Source organism: Lynx canadensis, chromosome A1, assembly GCF_007474595.2.
Source record: "Lynx canadensis isolate LIC74 chromosome A1, mLynCan4.pri.v2, whole genome shotgun sequence".
Classification (NCBI taxonomy): Eukaryota; Metazoa; Chordata; class Mammalia; order Carnivora; family Felidae; genus Lynx; species Lynx canadensis.
In genome coordinates this window covers 65,346,072-65,365,475 of record NC_044303.2, presented here as the reverse complement: position 1 = coordinate 65,365,475, position 19,404 = coordinate 65,346,072, and the positions used below count along the sequence as shown (strand labels likewise).

Here is a 19,404-nt window from a genome sequence, read left to right as displayed (position 1 = left end):
ACCTTAAGGTAACAGACCTCCAATGCTATGAAAGCCACAGAGCAATTTGCTGTTTGTGTTAGGAGGATCAGCCCCAGCTACTTCCTTTTCAAAGGCTGAAAACAGCTTCTGTCACGAGCCGTGAAAATCAATTCCACAGTAACAGGGCTGAAATGTGGCCGAAGGTGGTATACCTACGGGCTGGCGCTGCACACCAGAGCCTCCTTCTGGGCATCCGTGGCACCTTCCAGAAGTCCCGGGCAGCGGCTCCCTGGCAGTGCCTGGGAGGTAATGAGCAGCCCGGGGCTTCCAGGAGCCTCCGGGCTTATCTCGTAGGACACTGGTTCTCTCGACTGCTTAATTAGGTTAAAATGGGAATCGAATCGTCACCCTGAAAGAAGATAGCTTTAGGAACCGTGGATCCGAGAACAGGCTGCTCTCGCTGATTCGTATTCCATCTTTCTATTTTTCCTGATTATAGTAGTTGTGAGCGAGGCTCATTTTTCCCAAATAATACTGTTTCAAAGCCTTTCAGAACACAGAGCATTTACAAACTTTTTTCAAATACAAGGTCACACTTTTGAAAATAAACATTTCAGGGGAATAACGATGGCCTGTCAAGAGTTGTACTTTACCCAAATGAATGGCAAGGAAGGTTAAAATTCACTTTAAAATGCGTATAGGTTTTTCAGTTGTAGGAATTTGTCATTCCGGTTATAAAATGCAACCTTAGTTACCACACAGAATTAAGATCATTACAACCTGTATTTTTATATATAGTCAACCCTTGGAGAAACTGAAAACCTTTCTATAATTTACTATGTTCTGGATAAGAATAAACTGCCACTCTTAAATCATAGCAATCGGCCTACATTTTCGCATGTAACTTCTTGTAATAATATTTATCTGTACATCAATAACCCCAGGCTGAGAAATTGATTCGAAGTTAATCTGTTAAATTAATATAACAACAAAATGAAAAAGTATAGTTTCATGGAATTTTTTGCTGTGAATCTGTGATGCACTTGAATTGCTATTTCAACTGGAATTTCAGTATGATTATATGTATTCTTGACTAAAGAAAAAAATGGATTTATATAATTTTGTGTCTATTGTTCAAAACATCATAAGGATCTATGATTTTATGAAACCTTCAAGTTATTTTTTTAAAGAAGGGAAGGGAGTCATTGAAAAGGAATTATCCATAATAATTTTGTTGTTGATGACATAAGATTTGCCATTTGTAACCTATTTATATTCAATTGAAACTGACCTTTTTTTATGAGAGCCATGTGGTAATATAAGTGAAATGAATATATTCTTTATTGCAGTCATATAAAAACTGGCCTATGCTTTTAACGTAGTACTTGACCTCCTGATGTCTAAATACCCCCAAGTCTGTGTAAGAATATTAAATAAGACACCACATAATCAAATGAGTAGTAAAAGTACAATAAAAGCCTTTCACACATTAGCACTTGATAATGTAAAAGTAAGAGTAAACTATGTTACCTAAGTTCAATATAAATATATAGCTAGAGGAAAAGCTGTATTAGATCAAGGAGTGCTCAGAATCCTACATTTCCAAATTATTAATACCTTATTTTCCAAATAGAGCTCCCAATGTGTCAAAGATCATTTAAATTCTTCAAAACCATTTGTTAAACCTTTTGCTGTAAAAAAGGAAAAAAGATGCTGGGCATATTAAGTTTCATCATTTTTAAGTTTTAAAAACTCCCAATCATTGGGATTTAGAAGAAAATAGGATAAGCAAACAGCTAAAGTATGGGGAAAAGTATTTTCTTGCTTTTTCAGGAAAAAGTTAAGTCCTGTCATTTAAAAATCTCTATAAATCTAAAAGCATAGAAGCAAGTTCATTTCAAAGGTGCAACTGACTTTCAGCTACTCTGACCCATTAAGAAAATAATTGAAAATTATTCATTTTAAAAAGCAGACCTCAAAGTAGTTTCTCTGCAAAGAAAATACTTGCCTCAACCTTACTGCAACCTTAGGAGGAAACACCTCCAGTTCTCTGAAATCCAGCTGAGGAGCACTAGCCCTTGCTAATCTCAGCTGTCCTGGGGGCACAAAAGAGGAAGCCAATTTCTCAAGAAATCCAAGGACTGTAATAAGGAGCAAACACACCAGCCAATCAAGCCTACAGAACACAGGTGTGCATGCCCTGAATGTATTATGCTACATCTTTAATAGAATGTGTATAAAAATGAAGACTGACCAGCTCTAAATGTAGTCTCCTTGCATAAGAGTCTAGAGGTCAAGAAAAAATGGCTAGATCTGCATTTAGTCCAGGAAAAACAGCTCAAAGGAGCAAGGAAACGGAATCACTCTTCCCCAAAAATCTTCTGAATAGGAACCTCCCCAAAGAAACGAGCCATACCCAAAGAGAGCCTGTCACATTAGCAAAGAACAATTGGGATCCTACAGTTAAAAAAAAAAAAAAAAAAAAAAAAAACCTGAAAACGTCAACCAGTTCCCATTTAAAGCAATGTTGTGGTTCTCTCCTACTCAAGCAGATATGCGCCTGCAGCTGAGTTGGGGCCCTTTTGTTCCATGCGTAGGTAGTTCTGGATTGAACCGCTCCAACCACTTTCTTTCCCTTAGTCCCCCTAGTGGCCAAAGCGAGCGTCTAAAAGAAGTCAGAGGCAATGGGGGAGGAGGACGAGTGAAATGCAATTTGAATCAGAGACACTCGGTGGGTTGAGATTCTTAAAATCAAGATGAGAAATAACAGAAATCATTGCGCAAATTTGACTGTCTACCCTGACAAAAACCTGTATTTAAAACCACAGTGAATGCACCCAGAGTTTGGTCCCCAGAGACTCGAGATGGTGCCTGGACCAGCATTAGCATCACCTGGGAATCTGTAAAAAATACAAATTACAGGCCCTACCCAGGAACAATGAAAACAGAAACTTTGGGGGTGGGGCCGAGGCATTAGTGTTTAACAAGCCCTCCTGTATTTCTGATGTTTGATAAAGTTTATGAAGCACAGCTTTAGCTAACTGCTTCCCTTTCCTGGATGCACATCAGAAATACTAGGGAAAACTGAAAAAGAAAGGAAGAAGGGAGGGAGCAGGCCAGGAAAAAGAGTGCCCTGTCTCAGACCAATTAAATCAGAGGATCTAAAGATGGAGCACAATTTTTGTTGTTGTTGTTGTTGTTTAATGCTACCTCACATGATTCCAGGACAGCCCTGGCTTTTTCCAACTCAAAAGAGCCAGCTGTTAAATTTTCAGGAATTTTGTAAGCTGGTTGTTAAACTGTTAGTGGCTTGAAATCCGTCATGGTGGGAACATAGCACAGAAATTGGCAAATGCTACAAATCAGATCTTCCCACACCCTACCCTCCTGAAAGCCAACTGCTAAACATGTGTCAGTTCACCGCTGGCCAGAGTTGAGAAATACTGGACTCAAGTAAGAACGCCAAATACGTAATTGATTCAGACAATCTGAGTAATTCTTCTCAACTTCTCCATTACCCTCAATTCCTGGGGATTCTTAGGAATATTACCCAAGCAATTCAGTGGCCATATACTTAAGGAAGGTGAACATCAGCCCCTGTCTGAGGGTGTAGCCACGATGGGTCCAAGTCAACAGCCATGATCTTTTCCTTTCTCTTCCAGGCACCAGCACAGGAAGCAATTCTGGAATGAGAGGCTGGGTAAATCTGCTGGGGGACTTCTGAGTTAATCTGTCTCGTCAATGAGGAGATAAACATGGGAAGAAATAGCCCTACTGTGTACCTCTGGGCATCATAATGAAGCTTTGGCTCTTAGTATTCCAGCAGCCATCTTCTTTCTGTAATGGAGCTGACCTGTAGAATGAGGAAAGCAGAGACAAAAGATGGAGAGAACCCAAGACCCTCATGATAGTGTTAACTTCCCACTCTCTCACACGTAGAACTGCTCTGTATTGGAACGTATGTGAAATGATGGCTTTCCCTGATTGTGGAAGACAGCCAATTCAGGATTTTTTGTGACCTGCTGCCAAAAGTATCTTAAATGACACAGATGATTTCAGGCAAGAATTTCAACGGCTTGTCTTCTTTAAGCCCTTTTATTGGAACTTCTGAGTAGTAGGAGTAAAGTTTTTCAGTTGTTGTTTTTTTTTTTCTTTTTAATGTTGCCTCTTCCCTGCTGACCTCACTCACCCCTTCTTCTCACCTCTTAACCTCGTCTTGGCCCTTGGCATCTCAGGCTTTAGTATCTAAATCAGCCCCCTGGCTATCTTCCTTCCCGCCTCCTGGGCCTTTAATAATCCCTACACTATTCCATCCTGTTTATAGTGCTTGACCAATCTAAAACAATACTTTCATCTTGTCATTTCACTGCCAAGAACCTAGAATGATGACCTACTTCCTGCCACATAAAGGCTAGGGTTTTCAAGGCCCATCAAAAATACAACCCCACTCTATTTGTTCAATATTGCTTCTCACAAATTCTTAATTGATCGCTTTCTGTAGTATCTTCCAAACGTACTACTTTCCTTACAAATTTAACCCCACCCCAAATGCCGCCTTCTTTCATGAGTGTTTGTCAACTGCTACGCATCCTTCAATGTCCCTGTGATGGTTAATTTCGTGTCAGTTTGACCTGCTTAAAGGACACCCAGATAGCTGGTAAAACATTATCTGTGGGTGTGTCTGTAAGGATGTTATGGGAAGAGATTAGCATGTGATTCAGTAGAAGGAGTGACCAGTGTAAGGAAACATTATTCAATCCTTCACGGCCCAAACAGAACAAAAAGGTGGAGGAAGAACAAATTCCCTGTCACTCTTCTTTAGCTCAGACATCCATTTCTCCTACATTGGGACATCAGAGCTCCTAGTTCTCCAGCCTTGGAATCTGAGACTTATTACCACTACCCCACAGTACTCCACCCCACCCAAGGCCTTCAGCCCCAGACTGACTTACACCTCGACTCTCCTGGGTCTCCAGTTCACATATGGCAGATCATGAGGCTTCTTGGCTTCCATAACCTCTGGAGCTAATTCCTATAATAAATCTCCTCATATGTATACCTATATCTATATGTGTATCCTATTGCTTTGGTTTCTCTAGAGAACCCTAATATCCTCCAAATTAAATTTTACCCCTTCCTCTCAGCAAGGTCAAATAACTCTCTTCATTTTATGATTCCAGTCATTACAACCAGTAACATATTTGGTACTTATGCCATGGACATAGCATTGTTTAAATATTGGGGAGTGAAGTAACAATTTAATTCTTCATTTTGGTAAAAATTTTAAGTTATTTTTTTACATTCCCATAGGACAAAAAACCTGTGACTTAAATTTCAAAATGGCACAGCTGATTACATACATTTTGAAAACTCTATACTTTCTGAGAGTTAACTCACAACTCACCCCACCCTATTTGGGAAATCTCTCTCTTGGCCACACAACTGTGACTTAAGTTTCAAAGTGGCACAGCTGGTTACATATATTTTGAAAACTCTATACTTTGAGTTAACAACTCAAAGTGAACTGTGAGTTAACAACTCACAACTCACCACCCTCCCCCCATTTGGGAAATCTCTTTCTCTCGGTCACACTGATACTCTTAACAATCCTATGCTGGTTTAATGATACTGAGTTTTGTCTCCACTAAAAAGCACACATAAACTATGTCAGAGTTATTTACATGGCCTTGTAAACTCAAAAATGTTTCTGGGATGCATGCTGCTCTCTCTGAACCTCTCTCTTTCACATATACAGAGACTAGTTTGTACTCACTGTCCATCACATAGTACATATCCAATGAATGACTTTTGATTAATTAATGGTCTTTTGGTGATACCAAACTTACCTCTTAAATATTTCTTTTTTTAAAGGAAGTATAATTGACATACAATATTATATAAGTTTCAGGTGTACAGCATAGTGATTTGACCTTTGTAGACACTGCAAAATGATCACCTCAGTAAGTCTAGTTACCATCCATTACCCTCCAAAGTTAATACGATACCCTTGACTATATTCCTGATGCAGCATATTACATCCCCAAGACTTATTCCGTAATTGTACATTCGTACTGCTTGATCCCCTTTAACCGTCTTGCCCCCTGCCCCTCCTCCCCTGTGGCCACTACCAATCTGTTTTCTGCATCTAAGAATCTGGTTTCTGTTTTGTTCGTTCGTTTTTTTAGATTCTATATAAGTGACACCACATGGTATCTATCTTTCTCAATCTGACTTACTTCACTCAGCTTCTAAATATTTCTTGAGTTTTCTACTTCATTCCATTTCCAGGCACTGCTCTAGTTCAAGCTAACATCTCCTCTTCCTGTATCTGCTTTTCCTCCCCTGAAAGCCATCTCTAGAAAGAGACCAAGGTAACATTTCAAATCAAGTCCAATCCTGATTGAAACACTTCTTCAATAGCTTCTCACTGCCCTAGGCTGAAGGCCAAGGTCAGCGCTGTGAGCTCCAGGATTTCAGGGCTGATTAAGGAAAGAGACAGGACCATGAGGTGGCAGCCAGACACAGAGAGCTTTATTTGGGTTGCACTTTGACAAGCTGCCTGAGAGGGGAAGTCCCTCATAGCTTGAAGCCTTGTAGACATAACAGAGGGTAGCCACTACCAGAAGGGGAGAAGGCTCAGGAACTCCTGGAGAGGGAAAGGGGATTAAGTATCTAGGTAATGTTGTTCAGCCTTAGAGTGGAGAGGGCAGCAGCTTGGATTTTCGGTTGTTGTTTTGTTTTGTTTGTTTTGGTTTCTTTTAGGCCCCAGGTTCATCCTATAAATGGCTAGCAGGCAGGTGTTACGCAGCTTTGCAGGATACACAAAACAGGCAGGGTCTAACTGGTTAAAACTCAATTTCTTTGGGCTGTGTTTAAAACAACCAGATGCATAAAAATTTGACTTAAGCACCCACAGCTTTTAGAGCCAATGGTCCGTATCTGCGATGAAAAAGTAAACCATAGGGTCACGCTGCATGGGCCATCTTTGAACACTGTATACAAGTCATTAACCTGGCCCACAGGCTCTCTGGTCTCTCTCACACCCTTTCTATTCACAGGCTGTTTTCTCCAGCTTCCAAACTCCTCTCATGCTTTCAGGGTCTTCTAACCACACAAGTACTAAGTCCTCCTGAGCCCACTGCCCACTGCTCTTCCTCAAGAAGGCATTCCCTAACCCCACGATTAGATCAGATGCTCCGATTAAATACTGTGTCACAGTGCCGGTATCTCAGCCCTTGATTGTGAGTGGTCCCTTAATTTCCATTTCCCTGCTGCGATTAAAATCCCCTGTGGCCCTATATACAGCGCCTGGCCCAGTGAATTACACATAGTAGGCATACAAAAAATATTCACTGGATGAGGGGAAAAGAAATGCCTAAAGAAAATACAGAATGAGTTATAAAAATAAATCGACAACCTGGATAACGTGTAAATGTGGAATCAGATTTCTATTTTTCTTTGTTACTAACTGGTGCATTCATTTAAAAAATATTTTTCATCCGAGGTTATTAAAAGCTCTTAAATACTGCCATTCAGGACTACTAGAAATTTTAAATCTTTACCAAGACTTACTGCTATGAAACCATTTATTTACAAATATGCCATCCCAGGGAGTCCATTACACTTTCAAACAGTATGATGTAAATAACTGAAAATTGAATAATACTGAAGAAATCTATGAAACTATGCAAAGTTGAATTACATGTGAGCTAAAGAATTTAGTAGAGCAGAATTTGGTCTGCAAAGACATATATAAGCACCAAGAATTTAGTAGAGCAGAATTTGGTCTGCGAAGACGTATATAAGCACCAAGAATTTAGTAGAGAAGAATTTGGTCTGCAAAGACATATACAAGCATATGAATATAAGAATATTCAGTATTCTGTTTATACTGTCAAGACAGCTGGCCTTGCCAGAAGTCTTTTGAGAGATGTGAATTAAGGGGGAAGAAAGTCTTTTGCAGGCTTAAAATATAAGCTAAGACTAAGCTAATAAATTATTTTATCAACATTTCCCTTCCTACAATTTCTATCCTAAACTCATATTTCTGTACAAATGTAGTGACTGAATTGTAGGTCACTTTGGTTTAAAAGGACTCAATTTTGTATTTTGTAAGTGTTCATAAAACTCACCCATAATCATAAAAGAACATTAGTCACACTCTTACATAAATTACAATGCAATGTTTATACTATAATACTTTAAAGGACATAGTGCTGTATATTTTAAATCACTTTTGATAGCGGCCTACATTTCTACTCACAAGCTATTAACCATGTGGTACAGTTAAAGATGTGAGTTTTATGTAAAAAAGTGTATCAGTCAACTCAAATGAACTCTTGTTCTCAATGATGACATATTATCCTCTAATTAAATCAGCTAAGATAACTGTTTGCAAGGATAATTCTAAAATTAATTCCCAAATCAAGAGTTTAACAAGTGGCACGCCTAATAGCCCAGAGTTTAGACTGCCTTGATACCTGGAATTAATGCAATTCTTTTAGAAATCTAGTGACTTGGCAAATCATAAAAAAAACAAAACACAAAATACATTTGAAGTTCAGCTAACTCAGACCTCTCACACTGCTCTTCGGAAGAATTTTAAAGACAACTAACTACAGAGAGGGCAAAGAAATCAGAAATCTATGAAGCAGGCAGTTAAGTGGAAATTAAATAATTTATTTCAAACTAGGGTATTTAATGTGTGTGTAAAAGAGTAAAGTTGCCAAACACTTTTTTTCTGTTTATGTTAATACGATATCTACATGCAAATCGGAAAAAAAAGGTAGTAATGGCAAATGTATTAAGTTAGTTGGGGGGCGGGGGGAGGTGCAGAGGGAGGGAGGACAGGTTCCCTGAGAAACCCAGCAGAGAAAGGAAAGGACTGTTGTACAAAGACCAGGTGACATGAAGCATTACATATTCTGAAATTTGACAATTAAAGAACTTAAAGAAGTCACTAGTACATCAGCAGAGTACAAGAGAATATTCTTTCTTAATTTGAAATAGAATTTTGAAATAGATTTGAGAGTAGATTTGAATAGATTTGAATAGAATAGAATTTTGAAATAGATTTTTAGAGTATTGAGATTAATTCATATTAAAGAGATGGGAAAAAGTTTAAAGCTTTCTTTATTATCCACCTGTAGCCCAACTCTCCAAACACCTGCGACACAAAAAGGGACAAAATACTGAGAAAACAACGATACTTCTTTCCTCATCAGTGGAGATAAGCTTCCCTCCTCCCACTACCCTATGATAACTTCCTACAGCAAACTTTGTTGAACCGCTAGGTCCAGAATGATGAAAAATACCAACACACGTTCTTTAGTTTCCACCTTTTATGTAACTACATAGATACAATTAAAAAATCAGGGAAATGCATACACACACATACAATTTAGTGATGGCAGCATGGCCAATTCCCGAGAACATAAAATTCAAATTCAAAGTGATTTTGAAAAACTGTTGATGTTGCAAGTAAACAGGAAACTATTCAGCATGAACTGTAAGGCAATACACCTGGTGACTGGTAACACCAGGCTATATATACCTATTGGTGAGGAAAGAACTGATTTTGCACACATTCGTTCAACAAATGCGGAATGGCAGTGGGCAGGATTAAGTCTACGACTCCAGTATCTGGAGACTGATGGCCTGGGTTGCAACTCTAGCCTCACCGCTTTCTAGCGGAGTCATTCTTGGGCAAGTTAATTTTTTAAGTTTCTGTGTTGCTCAGTCCTTCCATCTATAAAATGGGGATAATGATGATATCTACAAAATTACCAAAAGGAGTCAATAAGGCAATGTTTAATGTTTTTAGGAGCAGGTAATATTTAAACAGGGGCTGGGCACATAGTAATTTCTACATGAGGGATTGTTAAATACGACTGCATTAGATAACTAATGGAGAAAGTAGACATGTAGGCCAATAAGTCACCACTAGTCAGCTCCGAGGGGTTATAATTAACGACTCCAAGAAGGCTCAAGACATAAGATAGTGGCCCAGTAAGCATAAAACAGCATTCCCTGAATTGCCTGGTCTTTGAAGCAGATGTTCTTTTCAGTTCTTGAGTTCTTTTAGGAGTTTAGAGCCATCAAGAGGAGTCGGGCTGGGAAAATGAGATAACATTATGGACGCTCAAAGAAAGACTGGAATGTTTCATATCTACCTTTGATCAAAACAACACTCCTAACAAAGAACTTGACCCACTCACTGCTCAATCCCTTCCCAGAAGACAGAACAGGAGAAAATAAGCAAGCACACTGGGAAGACTTTGGGCTAGTTACGTGGAAACATTTCGATACCACAAGAATTACGAAGTATCAGAATGGATGCTGAGAGGGGCTCGCGAATCTTCCCCTTTGGAGGTCTTTCAAACAGGACAGATAGTCTATCTGATCTGCCTGGGATGGCTTAAAATCAGCACTGAGTGAAGATTGATGGTGCAAACTGGCCCTTAAAGGCCTCCCACGCACTCTCTGAGAGTATAACTTTATATATTACCCATCACAGCCCCTCATCTATTGAGTTTGAAGAACTCCCTTTTATCCTAGAATAGAAAAGGGCAACACTATTTCACAATTGTGAGTTCTGAGTAAAACTTTAATAATGTCATGATGAAGCATAATGTCCTTATTACTTCTCAGTTATTTTACCAGGCAAACTACCTGCAAATATCTTTCAATTAGAAACAGCCCTCATGAATCTAAATTATGAACAGCAGTTCCTTTAAATTCATGTTCCCTGGCAGACTAATGGCATACGCCATTTCTCAGGCAAACCCTTAAAAGTCCAAACAAGGCAAAGGATGAAAAGGGAGTTTAAAGAAAGGATAACCACCATACACTAGATGATGAAATGTAAATAGTATCAGAACTAGGGAAGAGCCAAAGAGTGTTTTTCTTTAATAATGGGACATATTTCCTCCGTGGTTATTCCAACAACAACATGTAGCATTGAGTAATTCATGTTGAATATATATGTGAATATATATATACACACACATACATACATATATATATATATACACACACACACAATTATCTTTTACTTCATGTGTTTTCCTATCACATGTGCCTCTGACCCCACAGTGACCTCTATCTTGACCATTTCTACCAGCATCAAAGCACATCAGGGTTAGGGCAAAGTCAACAGTACCCTTTAGTCCTAGAAAGTGAGTTTAACAAAAGTGCACGTTTCAGAATTTAATAGCTAATTAGTGAGCACTGTAATTGTCAGGAGGTGGAGGGGGAAGAAAAAAACAAAAAGCCCTGTAGTTAAAAAATCTCCTGAAGGATTTATTTTAACCACTGGAAATGTTCTCAGGAAAGTAAATGGGGAGTACAGAAACTATTTACACTGAAAACCTTCACTTTGATATTAAGGAGCTTTGCGTCATGCCAAGGATGAAGTGCAGTCCCCTGAAAGTCCCATAATCCACTAAAGAATACCGAAACAATTTAAAAATACTGAACTATTTTCTTCTCTGAGATATCATATCTGAAATCATGCTGGGAAATATCTGTGTGTTTAAAAGATACACTTTGAAAAAGCCCAGATTAGAGGAGAAAAAGTTCCTCGAAGAAGTGAGCCACGCTATAAAACCTTTTAAAAGTTGAATTCCCTGAGATTTGGGGAGGAGAAAAAAGCAAAGCTGATCCTTATCAATTAATTAAAAAGAATGAAATAACAGTAGACAAAGGGGAAGGAGAGTTAAGAAACTTAAGGAGCTGTGGGGGCAGTCGCTCTCCATTCACTGATTAACAAATTAAGGAGTTCTGGAAAAGGGAGAAGAAGTGACAGGGATAGAAGAGTGGACTTATAATTCACCACAGGTTCCGCCTCCGACTCACCAGAGGCTGGCTACGTCTGGCTCAGAATTGAAAAAGGCTCCCGGTACATAATGCTCGGCGCTGTTGGCGTGTGTATGGGCTATCTCCACACCCCCCCCCCCCCTGCTTCAATTTATATAAATGTGTTCATTTCGGTAAAAGTGCAAACCTTCCCTTGCAGGGTGTGCAGATCAACCGTAGTAAAATACCAATTCCATTACGTATAGAAACGGGGATGTTTTAAGATCTCTGCAAAGAGCTTTGCCCTCATCGACCAGCTCTTTGGCAACATGCAGGGAGGCTGGTGGAGATTTAGCGTTTTGATTTGACCATCCGAGGTCACTGAGGACTTCAACCGCCGGGTGTGAGCGGCCCGCGCCCTCGCAGCATCTCCCGGCCTCTCTCAGCCTCCCTCAGCTGTGCTGCCTCGCAGCCACAGGATTATCTCTCCCCGACACGTTTCATTCACAGAGCCCCGGAGAAGCTCCGAGTCGGTTGGAGCTAAGAGCCGGAAAACACGCACTCGGGCTGCTGCACAAGTTGTTGGAGACCGAGTGCTCCGCACACGCCGGCGCCGAGATAGGGGGTGGGGGCTCCCGGTGCAGGAATGCTAGTGGCCCGGCCGGCGGGCCACCCAGGGCCCGCGGACCCTGGGACAAACCCACCGGCGAGCCACCCGCCTAAGTTGGCGCGGCTTCTGAGAACAGGCGGGCGGCCGAGACCGCGCTCGCGTCCGGCCGCCGCGCCGGGGGTGTCCCCCGAACCACTAGTGACCAACCGCAATCTGGAAAGCACTGAGGACCCGTAACGCGAAAGCCCGCCCCAAGCCCGAAACCGGCAGCCCGAGAACTCCCCAAACCGGCCCGGAACTGCCGACGTGCGGAGGCCGGGTCCCCCGGTGGGGTCCCCCCGCCTCGCCCGCCCCCCGGCCCCGGGCGCCGTGCGCTCTGCCTCCCGGAAGGATCCGGTGAGCGGAGCGAGCGGCTAGGGGAGCCCTCCGCGACTCTCCACCGCCCCCGCCGGCGCGAGGGCGGGAGTGGGGAAGGCGCCACTCAGACTGTGGCGCTGGGCAAACTGCGGCCGCAGTTCTTCCAAGTTTGCCTGAGCGAGAGGCGCGGGGTGGGCGCCCCGCTCGGCGACCTGCCCTCGCGCCGCGGCCGCCCCCGGGCGTCCCGAGCTCCCAGGCCCGCTCGGCCGGAGCCCGCCGCGAAGGGGGCGCACGGGCGCCGGAGCGGAGGGAGAGCGGGCGGGAGGGAAAGAGGGCGCTCCCGCGTGTGCACACAATGAGGCAGCCGAGACGCACACCTTCCCCGCGGGAACAGCCGCCGGAGCATCCGCCGCCCGGCGCGGAGGCAGGGCGTCCGGGAGAGCCCTGCCGGAAAGTGAACACCAACAACTCAGCAACAGGGGGAAGGAGGAGGGCGCCGGGCGGCCCGGGGGGACGTGCGGTCGCCCAAGGCTGCAGCCTGCCGGGCCGCGCGCCCGCGCTTACCTGCGATCTCCTGGTAGGGGATGTCCGCCAGGCTGAATCCCTTGGCACCGTACGCCTGGCGGACCTCGCCGCAGCTCCGAGCCTTCACCTCCGCCCTGGCCGGGAGGGACAGCAGCAGCCCGGAGAGGGGAAGAATCACAGCCCAGATCCAGGAAGGCATGGTGCGACGTGCAAATCCAGCTCGGTAAACCCCAGGGCCCTTGCGCTCTTCACCTTGCCCCTCGAGCCGAAAGCCCGCCAGAGCCAGCGGCGCGCTCCTCGCCGCTGCCCAGCGTCACCCCCTTCCGCCAGCCGAGGGGACGAGCCGCGCAGCCCTCTGGACTGCGCTCAGCAAACTTTTATAAGCCAGATGGAGGATGGCAAGCCAACCAGGGCTGGCTGGGAAAACAGCCGCTTTGCTCCTCTAGCCCCCCAGATCGAAAACGGTGTAGTCAAAACGAGAGAGAGAGAAGGCAGAGGAATGTTTAAAAAACCACCATGGGGGTTCAGAGCTGCGATCCGACTTCCGAGCGGCAGAATCCTAGAGCGCTGCGAGCTCGGCTCGCCCGAGGGTGCAGCGAAGGTGGGAACGCGCGCCGGCTCTCCCGGGGAGGGAGGAGGCGGACAGGCGAGCGCGAGTGTGTGTGTGCGCGCGTGTGTGCCGGGCCGAGCGCGGGGTTCTTGGGGACGCGTGTGCGTGGAGGTATGTGTTGGGGATATACTGGATCCAGGGGAAACCTCAGCTTCACACAGGCTGAGGGAGCCTGTGAGAGTCCTCCTGAAATAGGAAGAGAGAAATCCCGGAGACAGACACTGGAGGCTAGAGGGAAGGAGAAAGGAGGGGAGAGGGAGAAACGTGCTACACGGAGCACAGCCGAAATTCAGAGGCAGAGTCGGAGGCAAAACCTGGACTGGATCTCTTGCTACTCGGTAGAAGGAAAAGGGGGAAAAGGAAGCGGTTCTATTTTCTCACTCCCTTCACATCCTTGATACTGATCTCAAACGCTTCCTGTAATGACCGAAGTAAGTGATCTAGAAAGATAAAGTATTTTAAGTCATTGGCATATTTGTTATTAAGCCATGCTTTTGTGGACTTAAAGGACAACGCAATTCCAGTTGTTGCTCTAAATATGAGCAACAATTTATGACCTACTGAAACACAAAGCCCGCGTAGAAATAAACATAGAGGAACCCCTGAGCTTCAGAGCACAACCATCGCTGTAATTAATTGCCTCATTTCTGTTTGGCTTTATGTTTATTTTCTAAAGACAGTTTGTGCACACCGAGACCAGTTTTTTTTTTAATTGTTTTGGCTTGGGACTCAAAATTTCACCCTTTTTAATTTCAAATATTACACAATCTTGGATCAGAAATCATTATGCTTATATCTCTAGTGTGTGGAGGAACAGGAAAGCCAAGAAGAAACACAGCAGGGAAGCAATGGGAAACCGAGAGGGTAGGAGTCCGTGGGCTGCACGTAGGAAGGTACTGGGGAGGGAAGTGACTTCTTCTTCCTTCTCCCCAATCTCATATACTGGGCTTAACATTTTCTTCCAAGTTGACAGAATTCTGAACTGGGGAATCAATTAACTTTCTTCCTGTCTTACACTCAAGTTTTGTGAAATGGGATAAAAATGAAAATTCAGGGTAGGTTAATTTCTTATTGACTCTTTTATGTTAATTCACTCTGCTAACCAAAAGCTGGTATGGAGCCCCAAAACTCCTGCAACTACTAAGGTAATTAAAGCCAAGACAAAAGAAAAAAAAAAGATAATGCTTACACACTTGTGAAGCCAAATGTAATTAGATCAGCACATTACTCAAAAATTACTATAGGCTAGTGTGTAATTGTATGGAGCGCATCTATAAAGCTACACATGAAGATGTTTTTCTGATGATGGCTGTTAATGACCAGAATGACTCATGAAATTTAAGTCCTTCTGTTTTCTATTTGTTATCATCACAACACATTAGGTACATCTTCCTCTCTTTGATTAATTCCTCATTTCTTACTCCACCGAAAAGCTCTCAAGTTCCAACCTCATTTATGCCATGGAAATGCTTAAAAATGTAAAGCCGACTTGTTTACAAATTGACTTTCTCGTCTTCAAAACCCCATATCTAAACATTTCTTTCTGAAAGCAATGGTCACATACGTGTTTTTCTCCTAAAATTTTGGTGCAATTTTTGTCTTCATGATGTTGTGCTAACTCGCTGACCCTTAGGTCACTGAACTCATTTTCCTCAACTTGTAAAATCGAGATGAGAACAAAATATACTCTAGTGTCTTTGTGGGCAAAGGATAAGACGATATGAATAGAAATTTCTGTAACCAAGTCATTATTTCTATGATATTTGACATGATTTCATTCAAACTTCACTTTTCTATCATAGCCAGGTGATAGGTATCGTCCGCTCCTGAGGAAGAGGTACAGTTACCTGTACCCTATCATCTCATTTTCATTTACCCTGACCCTAGCAGTAAATAGCAGATGATGCAATAAAAAGAATGTTTGAGGTGGAGGAAGGGTGGGTAAAAACACAGTATATGTGGTTTAAATTATTTAAAAATCAATGAATCATTAAGTATTCAATGAGCATTCAATGCAACTACACAAAACTAGGTTATTGTACATAAGGAATTATAACTTAATCAAGCATAAATAAATCACTTTAATCCCATCAGGAGGATGAAACAACGTAGAGTAGGTTTGTGAATGCCAGTCAGACCAAAGAATTAAGTAACCTGCCTTACAGGTGTTCTCAACCCCTACATGGTCCACTTGTTGGGTAATGCAACACTTTTGACATGGTGGAAGAGGCAAAGTCCAACTTTCCAGCTAAGGGCAACAGCACAGCCTAGATGAGGTATTGGAATGAGTACTGAATGACGTGGAAGTTCATAGAAAAAGCCTAACTAGAAAGAAAAGAGCTCATATTAGGGAGAAGCTGGCATTTGGTCTAGACCAAAAAAAAAAAGGTTAGCTGAAGGACTTAAGCTCTAGCAGTAGAGTTTACATTGTATGTAATAAGAAAAAAGGGCATTGAAGAACATCAATCCAGAGGAAGCAAGCACATAGAGGCAAAAGAAAGGTAAGAAAGAGAAACACATAGAGCTCTGCCATAAAGGTAAAGCTTTCAAGTGGTTGAGACCAGAATAGGAAGGAGGGTAGCAGATAGAAAGAAGGTGAAGGTAAATTTTCCCAGAAGGATTAGCATGATTTGGTCTTTGGTTCAACACACGCACACACACACACAAAATAAGGAAGACATTTTAAAATTGTGAGTCTCATTGAGAAAATATGGTATATTTATTAGGACAGTAAGATTCTTGTTTATGGAGTGTTTTCACACCCCAGCTGTTTTTCACAACCCCTTTGGGGCATAAGATGAATGGAACCTCAGAGACTTTGAGTTGTAGGGTAAAAGGACTAAGTCTCAAGAAGCAGCCATAGTTAGTAGGCAAACAGAGCAGCCCATGGCCTACTCCACAGTCAAGGGCTCTTCCTTCTTCCCCTAAGTCTGATTGCATCTGGGGGCATTGTGCTAGCACCAAGAGATGAATCACAATTGGCCTAAGCCAGCCATGGCAATCCTTTCCCTTTTCTATTAAATACTTCAGAGATTGGCATAAGACCAATTTCTGGTGAATGAGATGTAAGGAAATTTCTGGGAAACATTATTTTCCCTGATTAAAGGCAAGAACTATAGGAGCAGAAAGGTCTTTTTATCTTAGCCTCCTGCCTTCTTAGAGCTAATTGACCATCTTGTGACTAGGAGACAAGACACTGCTAACAGGCAAAGAACAGAGGATGGAAAGAACCTAGATTTTTTTTAAATTTCCTATTTGCTTCACCAAACCAGCCCTGGGACTGCCAACCTCTGAACTTCTTGTTAAATAATTCATAAATATCTTTGTAGTGCCACTACAAATGCCACTATCGGTTGGTTATTCTGCTATTTACAAATAAAAGCAATATAAATGTATAGAGAACACTAAGGGTAGAATAAGAGAAGTGAAGGCAAGAGACAGGGGTTAGTTGCAAATGTAAGAAAAGAACAAAATTAGGTAGCACCATGGCGTCCATGTTAGGAGATTTTCAGTCCTGAAGCAAATCGTGGTAGACATCAAGGACAAGGAAGGCAGAGAAAATGGTACTTGGATAATGATAAAGAGCCTTACTGGAAACTTCAACAGAAACATTTTAATAAAACAATGGGGTGGATGCCAGACCACATGGAATTGTATATGAAGTGGATGGAGAGAATATGGAAACATCAAGGTATAACTAATTTCAATGTGGTAGCTCCATGTGGAAGAGGGGGGCAGGGTCATCAGGGAATGCTTTCCAGAAGAAGCTTCTAAGACTGCAAGGAAGAAAGAGACTAGACATGGTAAGAGATTGAAATTCAGTATGATATGATTTGTAGGATAATTTTAAACATTTCTCTGTTTTATTTGCATTTTGTAAGTTTTCTACAGTAAATGTAAGTTCTTCTTTATGATGAAAAAGACATTATTTTGCAATAAATATGTCACACTTTCAACAAATGCAAATAACACTTGTGGTCATGTTTTATACAGTAAAGGCGTCTTACCATTATCTCATATATGGAAAACAAATAGATGTTAATACTTTTCTCAGTAAGATAACAACCTCGTGGTATGAAAGTTCTTGTTAATTTTTGAAAGCCTTGAATTTAAATAAAAAGACACAGAGTTCCTGGGTGACTCAGTTGGTTAAGCATCCAACTTCGGCTCAGGTCATGGTCTCACGGTTCGAGGGTCGAGCCCCGCATTGGGCTCTGTGCTGACAGCTCAGAGCCTGGAGCCTGTTTCAAATACTGTGTCTCCCTCTCTCTTGCTGCCCCTCCCCCACTTGTGTGCTCTCTCTTTCTCTCTCTCTCTCTCTCTCTCTCTCTTTCTCTCAAAAATAAACATTTAAATAAATAAAATAAAAATTTTTAAAAAGACACAGTTACAGAATTTACTATTCTTTTGCTCATTTATACCAATGCATGAATGAGAAACAGCATGAATTTTGGGGTTTTTTTTTTTCTTTTGTGCATTTAGATCAAGCAGGACCAATAATTTCAAATGAAATCCCATGAAAACAAGAGAATGGTTTTCAAGTGTCTATTCCACATCTTCACTTGGCACAAATCAAAATCACTTAGTTAACCTGCCTCTTGAAAAACAGAGCCTATAATGAAAAAGCTGTCAGAAATTTAACAGTAGCTTGCCTGGTGCCTGGATAATGGGAAGGTTGCTGAGTTAACAGGGAAAGAAAAGGTAAACTTGGGTGAATAATGACGAAAAATGGTGGTGAAAATGATGTGGGGTTTTTTGTTTTGTTTTGTTTTTTTGCCAAGGTTTGTACCCAACCAAATTGTAATAGTGCATTTAACATTTATTGAGCGTTAAGAGTACACCCAGTATTAATATAAACCAATTAAAATTATATCTTTAGGGCAGATGAGGACCAGCTGGGTTGCTAATGATCTCTTGGGGAAAGCCAAACACTGAGGGACAACAGATTCTTCTTGTCTTACAATATTCTTCAAATGTGGCCAGAGCTGTTTGGGTTCAGTGGACGGAATTGTGTGATCTGCTTAATCAGAGTTTTGCCTAGTGGTGATGTCAGAGTTTAGGCAAGAGAAATGAAAGAGCTCTAATTATTCAATTATATGTATTTTTCATGTATGCTGGAAGAATAGACAATGAAAGTCATACATTCTTAGGCATTACTCATATTTACTTGAAATATTACTGACAATCCTCAAGCAGGTATAAATAGGAAATATGTTAAGACATTACAATGATTTAAAACGCTATTTTCAATTTTTTATATTTATTAATGATCCAGGAACTCAGTCTCTATTGATTCTAAGTGAGATTCATGCCTAGTAATACATCTTAGGTCATAAAGTACATTTAATGTCAAGTAACAAAATATTTACTTTCAAAATTGGTGTTAAGACCACTTTCTGCCTTGGAACAATCTTGGCAAATGTAATACTGGCTAAGCACCATTTTATGCCATCATTAGAAAAGCTTATTGTACATAAGGAAGAGAGTTTCATTTTGACTTTATGGCCCACAATATTAATAGATGCCTTCAATAATGTCATTATTT

General features: G+C 41.7%; 1 protein-coding gene across 1 annotated transcript in view; it reads right to left on the bottom strand.

Annotated features, from left to right (window-relative positions):
• Positions 1 to 13,519, bottom strand: part of GPC6 (glypican 6) — a 1,112,749-nt gene extending 1,099,230 nt beyond the window's left edge. The window contains exon 1 of the mRNA XM_030312699.1: positions 13,289 to 13,519. Coding sequence (XP_030168559.1) covers positions 13,289 to 13,448 — 160 coding nt within the window. The 5' untranslated portion in view covers positions 13,449 to 13,519. The remainder of the gene's footprint in view (positions 1 to 13,288) is intronic.
• Positions 13,520 to 19,404: the final 5,885 nt, after the last annotated feature.